The following is an 18,329-nucleotide window of genomic DNA, read 5'->3' as shown; positions in this document are numbered from 1 at the left end:
GCAAGAACCTCCCTAAGACATTGTCAACCCAGGACAGCACAACTCAGAATGCTTAACCAATGCACCCCTCTGGGGCTGCCAATCAGGAACTCTTCACATCAGACTGATCATTCACTGTGCGGCTCCAGGCTGTTTTGTGACGTAATGAGACCTGGACTCAGATGCCGGTCCCCCCTCCTTGAGAATGGTCCCTGCAATCCCGGGTCAACTGCACCCTCTCTGGGGCTCCTCAATAAGACTTAATTCTCTTTTCTTGCATATTGGAGAAATAGGGCCCCTCCATGGTGCACATCATGTACTTGATCTTTTGGGTTTATTCCATATTTAAATGCTTTGGGCTTCAGCCATCATGTTCACCAAGTGTGGGTGGGAGATTTTTATGTATTCAGTTACTGTATTGTTGATATGTTTCTATGTGCAAACCAAGATACCCGTGCACTATTCTGGTACACCACCCTTCACCTGATAGAAGGCTGACACACGGACACCAACACGCCAGACACTGGACATCACACGGCTCTGTGGGGGTTTTTGAGGTCCCGGGTGTTCCACAAAAGGGAAGCAGGTTCCACAGTATCTGACAAGAAACGGCGTACAAGTTGCCTTCCTGCAAGAGAGCCACCTGCCTCCTTCCTCTTCCTCCCCATTAGCAAAACAATGTGGTCCACACTGATATTTCTCAAATTATAGCTCCTACTCACATGAGGTTTGCATCCTGGTTCACAAAACTTTACAGTTCTATCACCAACACACCTTATCAAGCGACAATGGCAGATTTCTACTGGTGAAGGGCATGCTGGCTGGCCATCATATACCTTTACTCAACATATATGGGCCAAATACTGATACTCCTGAGTTTTTTCACATAATACAGTGGCACTTGGACAAGGAACCTGCTGAACACCTGATATTTGAGGGGGTGGGGGGGGCAGGGTGACCAACTTGAACCTGCTACAAAACCTCACCCTAGACACTATCTCCCAACACTCATCGATCATGGCGTGTTCTCTGTGACATATGAGAAACACTCCCTCCATGACCCTTTGTGACTAGCCACCAGTGCCACGCTCCCATATACTTTCTACTCCACCGCCCACAGCACCTGGTTGCAGATTAATTTCTGGCTGCTGTAGCCCTTGTAGATATATATATATATATTTTTTTTTTTTGGAGTGAGTCAAGTTTCTGTGCATACATTCTCAGACACACTGTGGTCTACTATTGTAGTTTAGGAGAAGTGTTTTTTTGTTGTTTGGTCCAGATGAAGCGCCACTTGATCAGTATGGACTTAATAGGCACGAAACATGTTGACTTGTTGTAGTGGTTGAAGGTAATTCCTTCACCCAAGTCTGTGTTTTGCTGGTAGAGTGGCTGAGCATTAGCTCTTTTCCACTCCCAAGTATTCTTTTAACCTTGACCAAGACCCTTCCATGATCAATAAATTGTAGGGTTTTCTGCCAATTTTATCCCTTTTTTCTCTCCTTGCCTGTAGGTTAAAATTCATCCCTACACTCTTTAAACCACGGCACAGATTACCAGTGAAGATCTCCGGCAAAGAGCCTCCTTTTTGGGGGGTCTGTCAGACATTTCAGCGCCAGTCTGACTAGGAGCAAGCCCTATGATGAAGCATGACATCCAATGGATGTGTGAGAGCATTTGCTTCTAGATATATCTTTTCTGGAACAGTGTACTTTTGTGTGTTAACATCATTATTAGGGACGCTGTACACTGGACCATTAATCTCCCTGTCCCTCTTAATGACTGTGTGGGTATGCTGTTGCCCTTGGTCATGGCAGGGCAGCACAGCCCATCCACCACGCACACTTTCACACCACTCCCTGGTCCGACTTCAACTACACATCCCATGCATGGCCTAAATGGAATGCCCATGGAGCTTTGCCACGCTGACCGTGCACAACAATGCTTTCCGCAAGGAGATCTGCACACTGAATATTTCAACCTTAACGCACCCTCGTGGGCAGTGCTATGGGAGTCATTCAGGGGAATAATTATCTCCTAACATTCAGGTGTGCTGCGTTCTATATGCTGGAAACTTGGCCGAGTAAAGGCTGCCCTGACTAAGCTGGACAACGACTATGTTACTAATTCTGACGACCCATTGTTGCAGGCTAGGTCCCGACTTATGAAGGAATGCAGGGAACACGCAGAGCACAAAATTAAATTTATGGGTAAATATGCCAGGGCACGCCCTATGCTGGCCCTCCTCATTCACCCATCTAGATCCACCTCCTACATCCCAAAGATAAAACGGCCAGATGGCACCATGGCCTCCATCACCATGGGTGTTCAGGCACAACTGCTTGACTATTATAAACAGTGGTATACTGCCCAGATCACATCGAGTAGCCCAGCTCTCCTACAATATTTAGAGGAGGTGGCTATGGTTTGGCCAAGGTCAGACCAACAACAATTCCTCAGTGAGCCCTTCACTGAGGTGGAACTTCTACTGGCTATGGATGCACTGGGTGTCTCTAAAGCACCCAGGTCAGATGGCTTCAGAGGTGTCAAGAAATACAAGAAACTCCTGACTCCTCACCTCCTTGACATGTATCAGGCGGCAGTGGTACACAAAGTACTCCTCCCCCCCCCATGCTTAGAGAAGCAGTAATCACTCTGCTCCTGAAGCTGGGGAAAAACCCATGCTATGTGGTCAATGCAGGGCATATTTCCTTGATAACAAATAGTGGTACTCCCACAGTTCTTAAACCTTTTCGGTAACATTCCATTTCCACTAACTCATTCTTCAGAACGCTGCAGAGCTCACTTACCCGACTGATATGGGCCAGAAGACACCGGGAGATCCTCGTGCTCCCTTACGAACGAGGGGGATTCAGTATTCCCTACTTTCAAATATATTATCTGCACAGTGCCATTACACTTATTGTTGGTACCATCCAGACGCCCGGTAGGCTTACAACATACCAGAAAGGGAACTAGTGTTCCCTACATGCTTGATGACCCTGCTCCCATCCGGCATCCTGTTACACTACAGACGTTCAACCCCTTGCCACAACCTGCTGGGCAGGGCACCATTTAGGGCACCTACTGGCATCCCCTACATTATACTCACCAGCACTTCCTCTGAAGGAAGAATCTGTGGCTTCCGCTTACACAGGAAAAGCTGGTCCACCGTACCCTTCACTCCCATCATTTACTGCAGGCGACCTTTTCCCCAGACAGACACAATCTCCCAGATGGAAGACCCTTGCTTCACAACAGCCACCCAAACGGATCACTTTGTCTTTAGATGTTTTCATGTACATTACAGTCACTCCTTCCCACCTCCCCATCTTTGGATTTTACTTCAGTTACTTTAATTATTACTGCCAATTCTAATGCCGGTCTCATATCCAAACTTTCACACTGGTCTTGCACATCTCCCACTTAATGACTGGTGTTGCTGAAAGCTTTGGGGACTGATCTGGGATGTGATATATAGGACAAGGTGTGGTATGAGTGCTGCACACAAACGTACAATATCCCTTAATCATAGGCATAAGCCATTTCTACATAGAATACATATGACACCTAAAGCCCTAGCCAATCTTGATCCCACCCGACCCTCTGTTTGAACTGTAATGCCGAACACAGACTTTGCCCACCTGGCCGGCTTATTTCACCGACACTCTCAGCCACTGTTGGTTATATTGCTATACCTTTGAATGTTTCTCCGTGTCAGACTCCATATGTTATTGGCCCTATTATGGGCTTGCTACTTTTTGTGTGTGGCGTATGACTGCTTACAGTTGAAAATAAAGAAAGTTATAAAAATAAATATATTTAAAAAAATAAAAAAGAATTGTCATATACATGAGAAACAGGGTACTTGGTGAAGGTTTTTAAAAATAAAAAAGCTGGGAAGGCACTGCATGGGACAGAAAAAAAAAAAATGTAGACTTTTCTAGAAGATTTATTAGTCATTAAACAGATGGTGGTTTATTTTGCGATGTTACGTATGGCTCTTCTGCCATCTTGTGAAGCTGGCTTTACTTCTCATTGCACCATTTGGCCATCGGGCTATAGATTGGCGTTTTTATAAAGCGGCTCGATTTCATGTAAGCATCAATCTTTTCCAAGGCCTGTTAGGAAAATAAGTGAAGAATGATCAGCAATAGCAAGCTGTTCTCAGAGAGCAGGGTTTAACAAAGTTACTCCTTGGACAACAAACCAGGCTTGATGAACCACACACTGCCACAACACTCCACCTTCGCTCCAATCTCCTCTGGCCAAACAGGCCAGTTTCAGTGTCTGCTCTATACCCTGACACTGCCTCTTTATTGTCCTTTCTCCTCATCCCCCAAACACATAGGGGCCTATTACAAGTTTGGCAGATGGGAACAGCCATTCGCCAAACCCCCAATGGGGTGGTCGACACCATACTGGCGACCTCTCTGCCAGCCCCATTACGACTTTCCCACTGGGCTGACCAGCAGAAACCAAGGTTTCCAACTGTCAGCCCAGTGGGAAAGTGGCGGCAGCATTGTTGAGCTGCTCATAAAAGAGCCAGTGGCAATGCTGCTGCATGCAGGGGCCACAAGCACAGTCAAAATGTGCACTGTGTACATAGCAGACAGTGCATATCTCAAGGATGCTGAGCAGGAGGCCCACTGCACTTGTTTTCCGCCAGCCTTTTCATGGCGGTTGAACCGCCATGAAAAGGCTGGCGGAAAACAAGGTTGTAATCAGCAGGACGGTGCCATGTTCAGCACTATAGTGGTGGATTCCCTTGGATGAACCAGGATGTATTTTTAACAAAATCTTTTCTGCATCCCTGCTTTATCCAATAAGATACATTATCTAAGAACTCTCATTTCTGGTTGAGTCTGCCCTGGTAGTATCATCTTACCAGGTTGTAGATAGGCGCTGATGATGAAGCATGCAACAAACAAGGGGTGAGGCATCTACTCCAAATCTTTTTTGGATGTTTAAGATAGGCCTTAATAGTGATTACTTTTCATAATGTTTCCTTCCCGATCCTAGTTACACTTTGCATTTAAGACAAAAATTTAAGTACTGTTTGTCTGACTCGAGCTTCTTGTGCCTGAATGTTCACTCAGTAATGCTTAGTGAGTGTAGTTAACAGGCCATCTTTCAGCTTTACAGAGGTGTGCAACTTACATGTTACCTAGGAACGATATAGGCCTTCATTCCGACCCGAGGCAACGGAAGCACCGCCAACAGGCTGGCGGTGCTTCCTGGGCTATTCTGACCGCGGCGGTAAAGCCGCGGTCAGAAAAGGGGAACCAGCGGTTTCCCGCCGGTTTTCCCCTGGCCCAGGGAATCCTCCATGGCAGCGCTGCTTGCAGCGCTGCCATGAGGATTCCGACCCCCTTCCCGCCAGCCTGTTCCTGGCGGTTTACACCGCCAGGAACAGGCTGGCAGGAACGGGTGTCGTGGGGCCCCTGGGGGCCCCTGCACTGCCCATGCCACTGGGCAGTGCAGGGGCCCCCTAACAGGGCCCCACAAAGATTTTCACTGTCTGCTTAGCAGACAGTGAAAATCGCGACGGGTGCTACTGCACCCGTCGCACCCCTGCAAATCCGCCGGCTCCATTTGGAGCCGGCTTCCTCTTTGCAGGGGCTTTCCCGCTGGGCCGGCGGGCGATCTTCTGGAGATCGCCCGCCGGCCCAGCGGGAAAGTTAAAATGACCCCCGCGGTCATTTGACCGCGGTGCGGTCTTTGGGTGGTTTCCGCCCGCCGGGGTCGGAATGACCCCCATAATATTCACTTTAGGAGTTGAATATGCCATAAACAAACTGTTTTATGTGTCTCACTCTGGTATAGCAAACCTCAATGCATTTGAGCCATCTGACTAAGCCCACCTTGGGCTGCCTAAGGGATACAAAGACCTGCTTGGTTTTTCTAAAGAATTTGGTGAGGTAAGTGTGGTCTGAATGTTAAAAAAAAAAAAAAAAAAACACCCTTCTAGCTTCTAAAGTGTGCACAGCCCATTCTGCAGTGAACATTTATTAAGAGTTGGGCGGGGGGAGGTGGGGGGTTAGGGGAGGGGAAAATAAAAAAAACAACAACAGTTTGATGTCAAAAGGAGACACTTTAGCTAGAAAACAAGTTAGTGCTCTAAGGACAATCCAACCTTTGTGCACTTGAATAAACAGCACCTCAACATTTCAAGCTTGTAGATCACTATCCTTATGCAGTAACGTGACTGCACTTCCCAAGAAACCAACTGCAGAGGACAAGAGTGTAGTAGCTCAAATGCAGGCCCCATAAGTCATGCAAGGACAATGTTAATATCCCATGAAGGGACTGGTGGTGTCCGAGTTGGGATAGCCCTCCAATAAAGACTAACTACCAGTAGATAGAAGTTAAACTGGTCTTCCAGTTTTGCAGATAAGTGGCTAGGTGTACTCTTATGGAAGAGTAGGCTACTTCTGCCTTTTGTTGGTGCAACAAGTAACAGATGTCTTACACTGGGGCTCCTAAGGGACGTTTGTTAAGATATTTACAATCGAAGACAAAGCTTTGCCAGTTACCAAGGCATTTATTTGCTATTCTTGTTTGTTGGTGGCACTACTCAGCAAGTCTGCAACTATCACTGCAATTCCGGGGAGGTGTTCTACTAAGTAGACAATCTGGTGACAAATGTCCCAGTACCAAACATGAAATGCCTCAAAGCCTGTGCCTGCAGAGAAATTATGGCTAGGCTGGGGCCTGCGAGAGTGTTGTTGCGGAAAGCAGTTAAATGAGACTACCTGTTAATTCTGTTTTGGGTTTGTTTAAAAAAAAAAAAAAAACACACACACCACACACACAACACCCTTACAGTACATAAAATAAAATGTTAATTAAAACTGACTATCTTCCAATATAAACGGAAAATGTTATTTACCCTTTAACTATCTACTCGTAGCACATGGCGCTTTAAACTTGCATGCTTTGCAGAGTTCTGCCATCTAGTATTGGTCCTCGACGTTTGTAACTTGTTTTTCTTCAAGTAAGTTGCAAGTCTGCAGACCTGATGTGGCTCCTCCTTAGTCCTCCTCCCCAGATTGTTCAGCCGTTCAGCAGATGAGTAGCCTATAGGGTGCAATATTGAAGATAAGTGTACTGGGTGTTGTGGTAAGGTAGTCCGAAGGCAAAACATCAATGCACTACACTCCCTCCAGAGCTCAGCGTTCAGCTTCATCTTTATTGGTCAGGCTCTCCAAGTTTCGGTTGGTAAGATCTGCAGGTCGCTCCTTTTCTGTGTTGGGTGGCAAGGCATGGATTGGAATCAGCATCGCCTCCTTCTGCGCTCACTTCAGTCTGAAGCCCGTTTCAGGGAAGAAGTGAAAACACCTCTTTTCTTGCTGATCTTGCGGTGAGGAGCTGGTTTTGACCTACGCAGTGTATCGTCAGGAAACTCCTTGGGAGTAGCTGAACCCTGAGCTGTGTGAGAACTACATTTAACTTCCAGACAGGGCCGGAGGCATTTTGGCAGGTATAATCCTTATAAGGCTCTCCATGAAATCTTTAACTACAGGAATTTTGAGGCAGGACTTCTGTTGCTTATTCTGCAATTGCAGGCAAGTGTAGGTGGATGGAAGTGTACGGTAATACAGCCTTTTGAATGTGAAGCAAGTAGCAAACGATAACCTGAACTGAGATCTGGGAGGTTTATAGGTTAAACAATGCAACAGTTGACACACTGTTTCTGTTTTTCGACATAACAGGCACATGGCGTGTTCTTGGTTGAGCGGTCTGCAGTCTGGGTGCCAGAGCTGGCCCAGTAACGGAGTGAGAAGTTCTGGTCTCATAGGCACCTTCTTGTGAGGGCTGATAGACACCTCCAAGAGACGGACTGTCTGGTTCAGTGGTTGGCACCACTAGAATGAGAGCAACGGACACAAGCTTTGCCATATCAGAAATGAGTGGGAGATGTGGAAAATTGTAGGCAAATATCCTAGACTAGTTCATCCATAGCACATTGCCAATGAGCACGCTTATCTGGAGGTGAAGTTATGGCATTTGGCATTTTCGGAAGCTGCCACCAGGTTAATTATCAAGGACGCCCCACTGTTGGAAGCACCTGTGGAAGGCTTGTGGGTTCAGTACCAGTTTTTGGATTGACAAGTCTTGCCTGGTGGGTTGTAATGGTCACCTGAGCAAAAGGGTCAAGGTAGGCCTGCTGAGCAACACTCCTCCACTTTCAAGGGGTGATCCATGGTGCAGAATGTTGGAAATATGATGGGTTTCCCCCTTGTGCAAAGGGGCAATGACTTTGGCCAAGAAGGCCAATGTCACTAGGATTCACAACTTTCATGTAGAGGACTAAGGCGGCCTTCTTGCCCAGTCTGTCAAGAAAAGTGTAGTGTAGGGCAGTTGCACTGAGTGCTGGAAGTTCACTCATAATGATCTGATGTGATTGCAATGAGGAAGACAGTCTTCAATGTCCGGAGACTCAACAAGCAGCAGTGCATCAGCTCGAACAGTATACACTTGAGAAAGATTGCAACCAAGCTATGGTACCGCTATGGCCTCACAACGATTTGGGAGGAAACATGCATGTCAAACCTTTAGAAACAGGCAACTTAAACAAGGACTAATCCAGTCAACGTAAAAAGTTCAAAAGGGCTTCCAAACCCTAACAATCACACCCACAACAAGGTCTTGCAGGGCGAAAGGCAAAAAAAAAAAAAAACAGGTCAACTGACAGTTTGCTTATGAGGGGTCTGCCTCGGGGACTTAACATTAGCCGCAAATTTGTCCTGGCACCCCCACTAAGTAGCAGAGCACCACACTGGTGCCATCCACCCTTCCAAGACAATCAGCATTATCACAGCCAAGAAGAATCATTTGCTTGGCTGCATCTTGACTATCTTGAATGGTGTGAGCCAGTTATGACTTGGGTCTTCCAGGTCTGCCGGCAAGTTCGATAGCCATGTCCTAGGGGGTATGTGTAGATTGATCCAACAAATAAACTGTCCTGACTGACCTCCATGCTAGGCTGGTCGCAGAGAATTAGACTTCTGAACACCTCCATCCTTTTACACTCCCTATCCGACAGAAATGTGGGGAATGAGTTGGGGTTCATCTTTGTGGTTGAAGCCTGAACCACAAGACTTTCTGGAGTAGGGTGTTTAGTGAGAATGGCAGGGTCAGTAGGCACTGGGCTGATGCCTTGCTACTTGCCTATTCACAGGTGGGTAAGAACAGGGATTTGACCAAGTGCCAATTAAAGTGTCAGTGAGAGCCTCAGTGAATAGGAGCAAGGGCTCAGCAGTGTCTGTCCCAAGCTGCAAGATTTCCAAAAGGACATTTTGCTTAACCTCAATGGAATATAGTTGTAGGTCCAAGACATCAGCTGCATGTCAAATTACCACCACAAAGGAAGCACTCTTCCGTTTGAGGGCCAAATGGAGTTCAATCCTGTATCACGAGAATTATCAAGCCCATCACCATCATCACCTCTAGGTGGTGTCAAGCTTTGAACAGAATCGGAGCTGAAAACATAAAAGAACCTTTAAGGGTACTTTAGAAGATGAACATGATTGATGGAAGAACAATCACAGGTCATGGCTCCTGGGTGGAGGTCCGAACCAGAGATGGCACAGAGCCCATCGAAAATCCAAAGGGGTCAGACGGCGTGGAGGAAGATCTATCAGCTGTATCCAGACTGCCCTTGCAGATTCTTGCAGCCAAACCCCTCCCCACACACACCCACTGCCGCAGGTGTGTCGGAGGGAGCTAGAGAGCACCACATAGCTACAGAATTTACTCCTTAAGGCCTTCAGCCTGTTGTCAGGGTGCACTAGGGCGAGCTGAGGGACAGGCTGCACAAATGGAGAACCAGAGGCAGAAAGTCTAAAGAAAAGATGCGAGGGAATCTCATTGTCAGACAGTAGCAAGCAAGAGCTGAGTTCCATTTTGCTTTCCTGCCATTGTTTGCACTGCACCTTACCAGAGGACTTGATCTTTTGCAGGAGTGGCCTCATGAGCAGGTCCGCGCCCTTGACTTAGAGTGGGACATGTGAGGGCTGCATCTTCTTGTTTTTGCTGATGAGCAGCTTTGCATCCTGGACCCAGACCCATTTTGGTGCCCGAGGGTACACTTGCCGCATGACTTAAGAGCCATACGCTGAGCCCAAAATCCAGAGACACCTCATGCAGGACCATAACCGATATCTGTTTGGTAGTCTCCTCACGGTTTGAAATCTAGTTTTATAAGAGAACAGTGTTCCCTAGCACACTGGCTTTTGTTTAGATGGTCCCAGTAGACAGAAAAAATTGGGAACAGAATCTGCATTAGAATGTGCAGAAATAAAGGGACCGACATCAGCACAAAAGGGTGGCAACACCAACACCTAGCAACTTGCAGGAGCATTGCTGAAATGTTCCCAGATCAAGTCTGGCACCTGGATTATATTCTAAAAGGTGATGAATCTGCAGTTATAAGAATCCATTAAAACAATGTGTAAACATCCTAGACCAACACACATTTTACTTCTATATTTTTCCTCACACACAAATTTCATTTGGTGGATATTTAGTCAATAAATATATTGTGATTGAGAAGTACTATCGCCTCAATATTGCATCCAAGCTGGACTACTGCAATTCTCACCTACCCCACTAAGGCAATAGGCTGCAATAAATATAGAGCAAACACAGCCACCCAACAGACCAGTGGTACCAGAAGTAGACAGCACCTTTCTAAGGTCTTATCTCAAGCACACTGACCAACACTAAACTAAATGATTCAGTTTAATCAACTTTGCCAGGTAAGCAATGGCTTCTATAATCCTGATCCAACCTTCCAGATTCATCACTAAATACTGCACCCCAAGCACTTTATTGATCTGTGCTCTCCATCTAATCATTATCTGTACGCGTCTAAAACAAATACACTTGGTGTACCCCACGTCTCTGGAATGGTTTGACCAGAGTGCTACATACTCTAAAAAATCACTTAACACCAGAATCAGAGTTTGGTAGAAGAGATACGCCTTCACAAATGTAATGGCTATCCCACCCACTGTATTACTAGTGCCAAAGAATATAGTGCACATGTAATAGGGCACTCAAGCTATCCGTCAAGTTTGTGAAAGAGTATTCCATCTGCCAAACTACATCAGGAACTTAGAATTCATTGTTTCCCCAAATAAGATGGTCCATCACAATCACCCCACCTGGATTCGTTCAGCATCACAAAACCTTCTTTGTTGTGCAAGCACTTAAGTCACCCATAAACACAACCCTCCATTCCAGAAGGATATCCAGGCCCATCAGGAACAAACATCCTGGAAGGATTCAAGTCACTAAAGTACACTCAGATGAGCATCCCTACACAATAAGCTACTACAAGAGTTACCTCAAACTGCTGCATAAATGTCTTCAGGTTGGGGAAGGAATCAAGACAAGTGGCCTCCAACATCCGATGTTGATCAAGAACATCATACATTAAGAAATCAGCAATTGTGATCTGAGGAGAGAAGACTAGGTTTAAGTACTGCAGTGTGTCAGGAACCACTAACAACAGTTGTAAGGCCAGCTCTCACAAGCTGCGCACCCTTGTGGGGACAAGGAACACCACATGAGACCACAATCCCAAAAGTCATGTAAATTTAATCAGCCTTCTTTTACCCATACACTCACCTTTCTCACACATTCTTCTTCTTCTCATCACAAATAAACCACAATCCTTTCGACACTCGAAAGGCAGTTTTAACGACCAGCACCCCCACCTTCTGGGCTAGTTTCCCATGTAGCCCACTGCATTCTGCATGTTGCAGATGGCTGTGGGCTGGCAGATTGATCACACACTCCACGGTCTCTGGGTTCAACCACAGAGGCAAGGAGTGCTCCCTCTTAGCCCCCACACCCCCGTGTACCAACAATCAAAAAATACCTTTTCTCCTGCAAACCACTTCCGCTTTCCAAGGTACTGTGAAAACCGCTTCAATTTATCAGGGAGTTGCTCCAGATATGGGCCCTTTAGACTCTCCTGTATTACAAAAAGGTAAAGCATGGTCAGAAAAGTTAAATCGGGCAAGAGGCACTGCAGAAAGGCACAACATCACATGCCTATACAAGAAAGACTACCTCACATGAAAAACCGCACAGATGAGCCCTCCTCCCACTCCCTCATGTACAATCCACAAGTACTGTAAATACAAAAATAAACTTACAAAGTTCGGATTATATGAAATATTAGCCAGTCCTATGCGGAAATCCATGACTTGGCTCACTAAAACATCTACTCGGCTAATTTCGGTCTCACTTTCGCCACCTAAAACAAAATACATAAACAAAATGCTGAGATGCGACACTTTTACACTTCACAGAACTCTGTATACTGATTTCAGCAACCATTTTCAGCAGTTTCTCGCAACACTAATATTAAGTGAGCGGTTGCTAGCATGTGGCCAAATTAGGCCTAACAATTCAGCTTGCAGGACCTTCATTGGCTCAGGAGCACGAGATAGTGGGTGGCTTTCATAGGTCAGCCTGAACCAGTAGCATAGTTAGAGTGTCATGTGCCCTAGTGCACAGAAGGATATTGCCCCTAACCTGCCTACTGTTTAAACTATATTATATATATATATATATATATAAATATAATGTTACTTACCCAGTAGACATCTGTTCGTGGCATGTAGTGCTGCAGATTCACATGCTTTACATAAGTCCGCCATCTAGTGTTGGGGTCTGAGTGTTATAACTTGTTTTTCCTTCAAAGAAGGTTTGAGTCACGAAATCGAGTGACTCCTCCTCTAGTGCGCATGGGCATCGAGTCCTTTGTTAGGCTGTTTACCCACAGGAGGGCAAAGTAACTGAAGTAAAGTGTGTGTGTGTGTATATGTATATATATATATATATATACACATATATAAAAAAGAGAGCGCGAGCGTGTGTGCAGCTTTAAACTGCCAATTCGATGCAATGTATATACATATTTACATAAATAGAGTACCACAACCGCTACAGGCTTCCGGGGATGAGGGAAGGCGCATGTGAATCTGCAGCACTACGTGCCATGAACAGATGTCTACTGGGCAAGTAACATTTTCTGTTCAATGGCATGTGTGGCTGCAGAGACACATGCTTTGCTTATACTGAAATGCAGTTTCCTACCAAAATAAGAGGTGGCTAGCCTTTAGGATTTGGGGTAGTTTGGAATAGTGTTTTAAGCACTACTTGTCCAACATTTGCTTGATGGCAAGATAAGACATCCACACAAATGTGCAGTAAATGTGTGTAGTGTGGACCATGTGGCTGCTTTACATATATATCTGCCACTGGTATACTTCCTAATAATCCATTGAAGCTCCTTTCTTTCTAGTAGAATGTGCTTTAGGAGTTACTAATAACTGTCTTTTAACCTTAAGATAGCAAGTTTGAGTACACTTAACCTCATAAAGATATCCCTATTCCAAAACAAGGATTAGCCAAATGGATAGTTGAGAAGCCACAGAGTTGTTTAGATTTCCTGACATCATATGTTCTGTCTACATAATAAATGAGAGCTATTTTAACACCAAGGGTGTGAAGAGCTCTTTCAGCAACTGAATCTGGCGGTTGAAAGAAGACTGGCAATTCCACTGACTGATGAAATGGTGAAACTACTTTAGGCAGGAATTGTGGGTTTGTCCTAAGTACTATTTTATTTTTGTGAATTTGGAAAAAAGGTTCTTCTAAAGTCAATGACTCAATTTCACTAACTCTTCTTGGAGTGTCAGTGAGGGAGATATGACTGATCTTGTTGACCAGAAATGGCATTAGTGCAGGGGGAAGCATAAGCAAACATCCCTCACCAATTGATTCATAAGTCATTGCCCTTGGATTGAGGGTGTGGGTAACTGGATGCGAAGTTTGGGCATTTTGTGTTTTCGCTTGTGGCGAAAGGGTCTATGTATGGGGTTCCCCACATTTGGAACTATTGTTGAATCACTTGTGGGGGAATCTCCCATTCGTGTATTTGTTGCTGCATCCTGCTTAAGAGGTGCACTAGTTGGTTGTGTATCCCTGGGATTTTACTCTGCTAGTAGTTGAATGTGATTGTGAATTGCCCATTTCCAAATTGTCTGTGCTAGAGACAATTGAGATGATATATCTTTATATGGAAAATGTCACTTACCCAGTGTACATCTGTTCGTGGCATGTTCCGCTGCAGATTCACATGCTATGCATAATCTGCCATCTAGTGTTGGGCTTGGAGTGTTGCAAGTTGTTTTTCTTAGAAGAAGTGTTTGAGTCACGGGATCGAGTGACTCCTCCTCTTCGGCTCCATTGTACATGGGCATCGACTCCATGTTAGATTGTTTTCCCGCAGAGGGTAAGGTAGGAGTGATGGAGTATAAAGAAAAGAGACATCCATGCAAATGGAATATATATACACACACATATATACATACACATATATGTACAAGTGAATGTTTAGGCAGGCGGGTGCATGTGAATCTGCATCGGAACATGCCACGAACAGATATACAGTGGGTAAGTGACATTTTCCGTTCGATAGCATGTGTAGCTGCAGATACACATGCTATTCACAGATTACAAAGCAGTTTTGCCTCCTATAAGCGGTGGTCAGCCTGAAGGAGTTGAAGTTGTTTGAAATAGTGTTCTTAGTACAGCCTGTCCTACTGTGGCCTGTTGTGTTGCTAACACATATACATAGTAATGCTTGGTAAATGTATGTGGTGTTGACCAAGTGGCTGCTTTACAAATTTCTGCCATTGGTATGTTCCTTAAGAAAGCCACTGTAGCCCCTTTTTTGCGGGTGGAATGTGCTTTAGGTGTTACTAATAGCTGCCTTTTAGCTTTTAGGTAACCTGTTTGGATGCATTTTACTATTCATCTAGCTAGTCCTTGCTTTGAGATAGGGCTACCAATATGTGGTTTTTGAAATGCCACAAATAACTGTTTGGTTTTTCTAAATGACTTAGTTCTATCAATATAATACATTATAGCTCTTTTAATGTCTAATGTATGCAGGGCTCTTTCTGCTACAGAGTCTGGCTGTGGAAAGAAGACTGGCAGTTCCACTGTTTGATATGAAACTGTGATATCACCTTTGGGAGAAGATTTGGGTGTGTTCGAAGTACAACTTTAGGTTTGTGTACTTGTATGAACGGTTCTTGAATAGTGAAAGCTTGGATTTCACTAACTCTTCTTAATGAAGTAATTGCAATTAGGAAGGCAACTTTCCATGTTAGGTATTGAAACAGACATGAATGCATAGGTTCAAATGGTGGACCTATAATAGTCGTGTGAGTACTATGTTTAGATTCCACAAAGGCACTGGCGGTGTTCTCTGTGGGGGCCTCTAAATAGAGAGGTGTGTTGTATATTTTGCAAATACGCAGAAATTGCAGTGAGATGTATTTTGATGGATGAAAAAGCTAAATTTGCTTTTTGCAAATGAAGCAAATATCTTACAGTGTCTTGTATTGACGCTGAAAGAGGGGCAATCCGTTTAGGTTGACAGTACAATACAAACCTTTTCCATTTGTTTGCATAACACTGCCTGGTAGTGGGTTTTCTTGCTTGTTTAATTACTTCCATACATTCTGTTGGAAGGTGTAGATATCCAAACTAAGACTTCAGGAGCCAAATCACTAGATTGAGTATTTTGGTATCTGGATGCCTGATGAGTTGCTTGTTTTGCGTTAACAGATCTGGTCTGTTGGGGATTTTGATATGTGGTACCACTGACAGATCTAACAGTGTTGTGTACCAGGGTTGACATGCCCACGTTGGTGCTATAAGTATGAGTTTGTTTTGATGCAGTTTGTTGACTAGAAATGGAAGGAGCGGGAGAGGGGGGAAAAGCGTAAGCAAATATCCCTGACCAGTTGATCCATAAAGCATTGCCCTTGTATAGAGGGTGTGGGTACCTGGATGTGAAGTTTTGGCATTTTCGCTGGGGGCGAATAGGTCTATGTCTGGCGTTCCCCAGTGATGAAAGTATGTCTGAAGCACTTGGGGATAAATTTCCCACTCATGTTTGTTGATGATCTCGGCTGAGAACATCTGCCAATTGGCTGTGTATTCCTGGAATGTATTGTGCTACCAGGTTAATTTTGTTGTGGAGTGCCCAATGCCAAATCTTTTGTGCTAAAAGGGACAGTTGCGATGAGTGGGTCCCTCCTTGTTTGTTTAGGTAATACATTGCAGTCATGTCTGTTTTGATAAGAATGTTTTTGTGAATGAGAAGAGGTTGAAAGGCTCTGAGTGCTAGGAATACAGCTAGCAATTCTAGGTGATTTATGTGAAATGGTTTGTGTTTGGTGTCCCATTGTCCTTGATTGTTGAGGTGTGCCCCACAGCCAATCATTGATGCATCTGTTTTAAGTATGGTCTGAGGCACAGGGTCTTGAAATGGCCGCCCTTTGTTCTGATTTGTGGAATTCCACCACTGAAGTGATGTGTGTGTTTGGCGGTCTATCAACACTAGATCTTGAGGTTGACCCTGTGCCTGGGACCACTGCTTTGCAAGGCACTGTTGTAAAGGCCGCATGTTTAATCTTGCATTTGGGACAAAGATGATGCATGATGCCATCATGCCCAACAGTTTCATTACAAATTTGACTGTGTACTGTTGGCCTGACTGAATTTGTGCTAATACATTGTGGAATTCTTGCACTCTTTGTGGACTTGGGATTGCAAGTGCTGTTTGTGTATTTAGTGTGGCTCCTAAATACTGTTGAATTTGCGCAGGTTGTAGATGGGATATTTGGTAGTTTATGGAGAACCCTTGAGTGTGCAAGGTTTGTATTACATAATGTGTATGGTTTTGACACTGTATGACTGTTGGATTTTATTAGCCAATCGTCGAGATATGGGAAGACATGAATGTGTTATCTCCTAGGCAGCTACTACTGCTAGGCATTTTGTAAATACTCTGGTATCTGTTTTTATCCCGAAGGGTAATACTTTGAACTGGTAATGTTTTCCCTGAATTACAAACCGGAGATATTTTCTGTGCGCTGGGTGGATGGGTATGTGAAAATACGCATCCTTGAGGTCTAACGTTGCCATGAAATCTTGCTGTTGTATCTGTAGTGTTACCATGTGAAAGTGTTCTGACAGGATGTAAAGATTGAGAGTTCTGAGATCCAATATTGGTCTCAAGGTTCTGTCTTTTTTGGGAATAAGGAAGTACAGAGAGTAAACCCCTGTTCCTATCTGATCTTGTGGTACAAGCTCTATCGCTTGTTTGAGTAATAGTGATTTTACTTCTTCTTGCAACATTGAGATATGTTGGGAGGAGAGTTTGTGTGGTTTCTGAGGTATATCTGGGGGAATTTGTGCCAATTCTATGCAATAACCATTGTGGATAATAGATAATACCCAGTTGTCTGTTGTAATGGGTAGCCAATTGTTGTGGAACCTTTGCAGTCTCTCCCCTCCACCCCCCCCCCCACAGGTGAGATGGGAGTTGGGAAGAGATGGAGAAAGTCACTGTTTTGGCTGTGAGGCTTGTTTTGTTGGCTGATATTTTCCCCTGCCTCTGGGGAATTGGCCTCTGTAATTACCTCTAAACCCACCTTGTTGGTATTGAGGCTGGTAAGTTTACTTCGATTGGGAGGTGGATGCCTCAGGTGTTTGCGCTCTAAAACTACCTCTGTATGGAGGTTTCCGAAAGGATCCTCTGTATTGTGTCGTATACAGAGCACCCATGGCTTTAGTGGTGTCTGAGTCTTTTTTCAATGCCCGTATCAACTTCAGGGCCAAATAGCTGTTTTTGTATTAAACGGCATATTAAAGGCAGCCTGTTGAATTTCAGGCTTAAACCCTGACAACCGAAGCCATGCGTGTCTCCGAATAGTAACAGCAGTATTGATTGTCCTAGCTGCTGTGCCTGCTGAATCTAGGGCTGATCTAATTTGGTTATTAGTAATAGCCTGGCCTTCCTCGACTATTTGTCCCCCTATGTGCCCTTTTTTGTTGGTCTTTGGGGATATGTTGGATGATATCTTTCATCTCGTCCCAGTGGTCTCTATCATACCTAGCCAATAGTGCTTGGGAGTTGGACATCATCCATCGGTTGGCTGCTTACGATGCTACTCTTTTAAAAGCAGCATAATATTTCCTGCTCTCCCAGTCATCTGGTGGTGCATCACCAGATGACTGGGAGTTGGCCCTCTTCCTAGCTGCACTTACAACTACAGAATCAGGAGGCAGTTGTTGTGTAATGAATGCCGGATCAGAGGGTGGTGGTTTATCCTTTTTCTCCACTCTGGGAGTAATTATTCTGGCTTTGAAATATCTGTTGTGCATGCTTTAACACGCCTGGAAGCATGGGAAGGGACTGGTAGGTAGTGTGTGTGGAGGATAATGTGTTGAAGGGAAAATCATCCTCC

General features: G+C 44.8%; 1 protein-coding gene across 1 annotated transcript in view; it reads right to left on the bottom strand.

The window, feature by feature from the left end:
- Window positions 1–3,915: 3,915 nt before the first annotated feature.
- Window positions 3,916–18,329, bottom strand: part of LOC138299793 (glutathione S-transferase Mu 1-like) — a 68,679-nt gene continuing 54,265 nt past the window's right edge. The window contains exons 5-8 of the mRNA XM_069238349.1: window positions 12,150–12,250; window positions 11,870–11,965; window positions 11,333–11,443; window positions 3,916–4,100 (exon numbers count right to left, since the gene is read on the bottom strand). Of these exons, the coding sequence (XP_069094450.1) occupies window positions 4,008–4,100; window positions 11,333–11,443; window positions 11,870–11,965; window positions 12,150–12,250 (401 nt within the window). The 3' untranslated portion in view covers window positions 3,916–4,007. The remainder of the gene's footprint in view (window positions 4,101–11,332; window positions 11,444–11,869; window positions 11,966–12,149; window positions 12,251–18,329) is intronic.

Source organism: Pleurodeles waltl, chromosome 6 (genome assembly GCF_031143425.1).
Source record: "Pleurodeles waltl isolate 20211129_DDA chromosome 6, aPleWal1.hap1.20221129, whole genome shotgun sequence".
Lineage (NCBI taxonomy): Eukaryota > Metazoa > Chordata > Amphibia > Caudata > Salamandridae > Pleurodeles > Pleurodeles waltl.
This window is presented reverse-complemented; position numbering and strand designations above follow the sequence as displayed.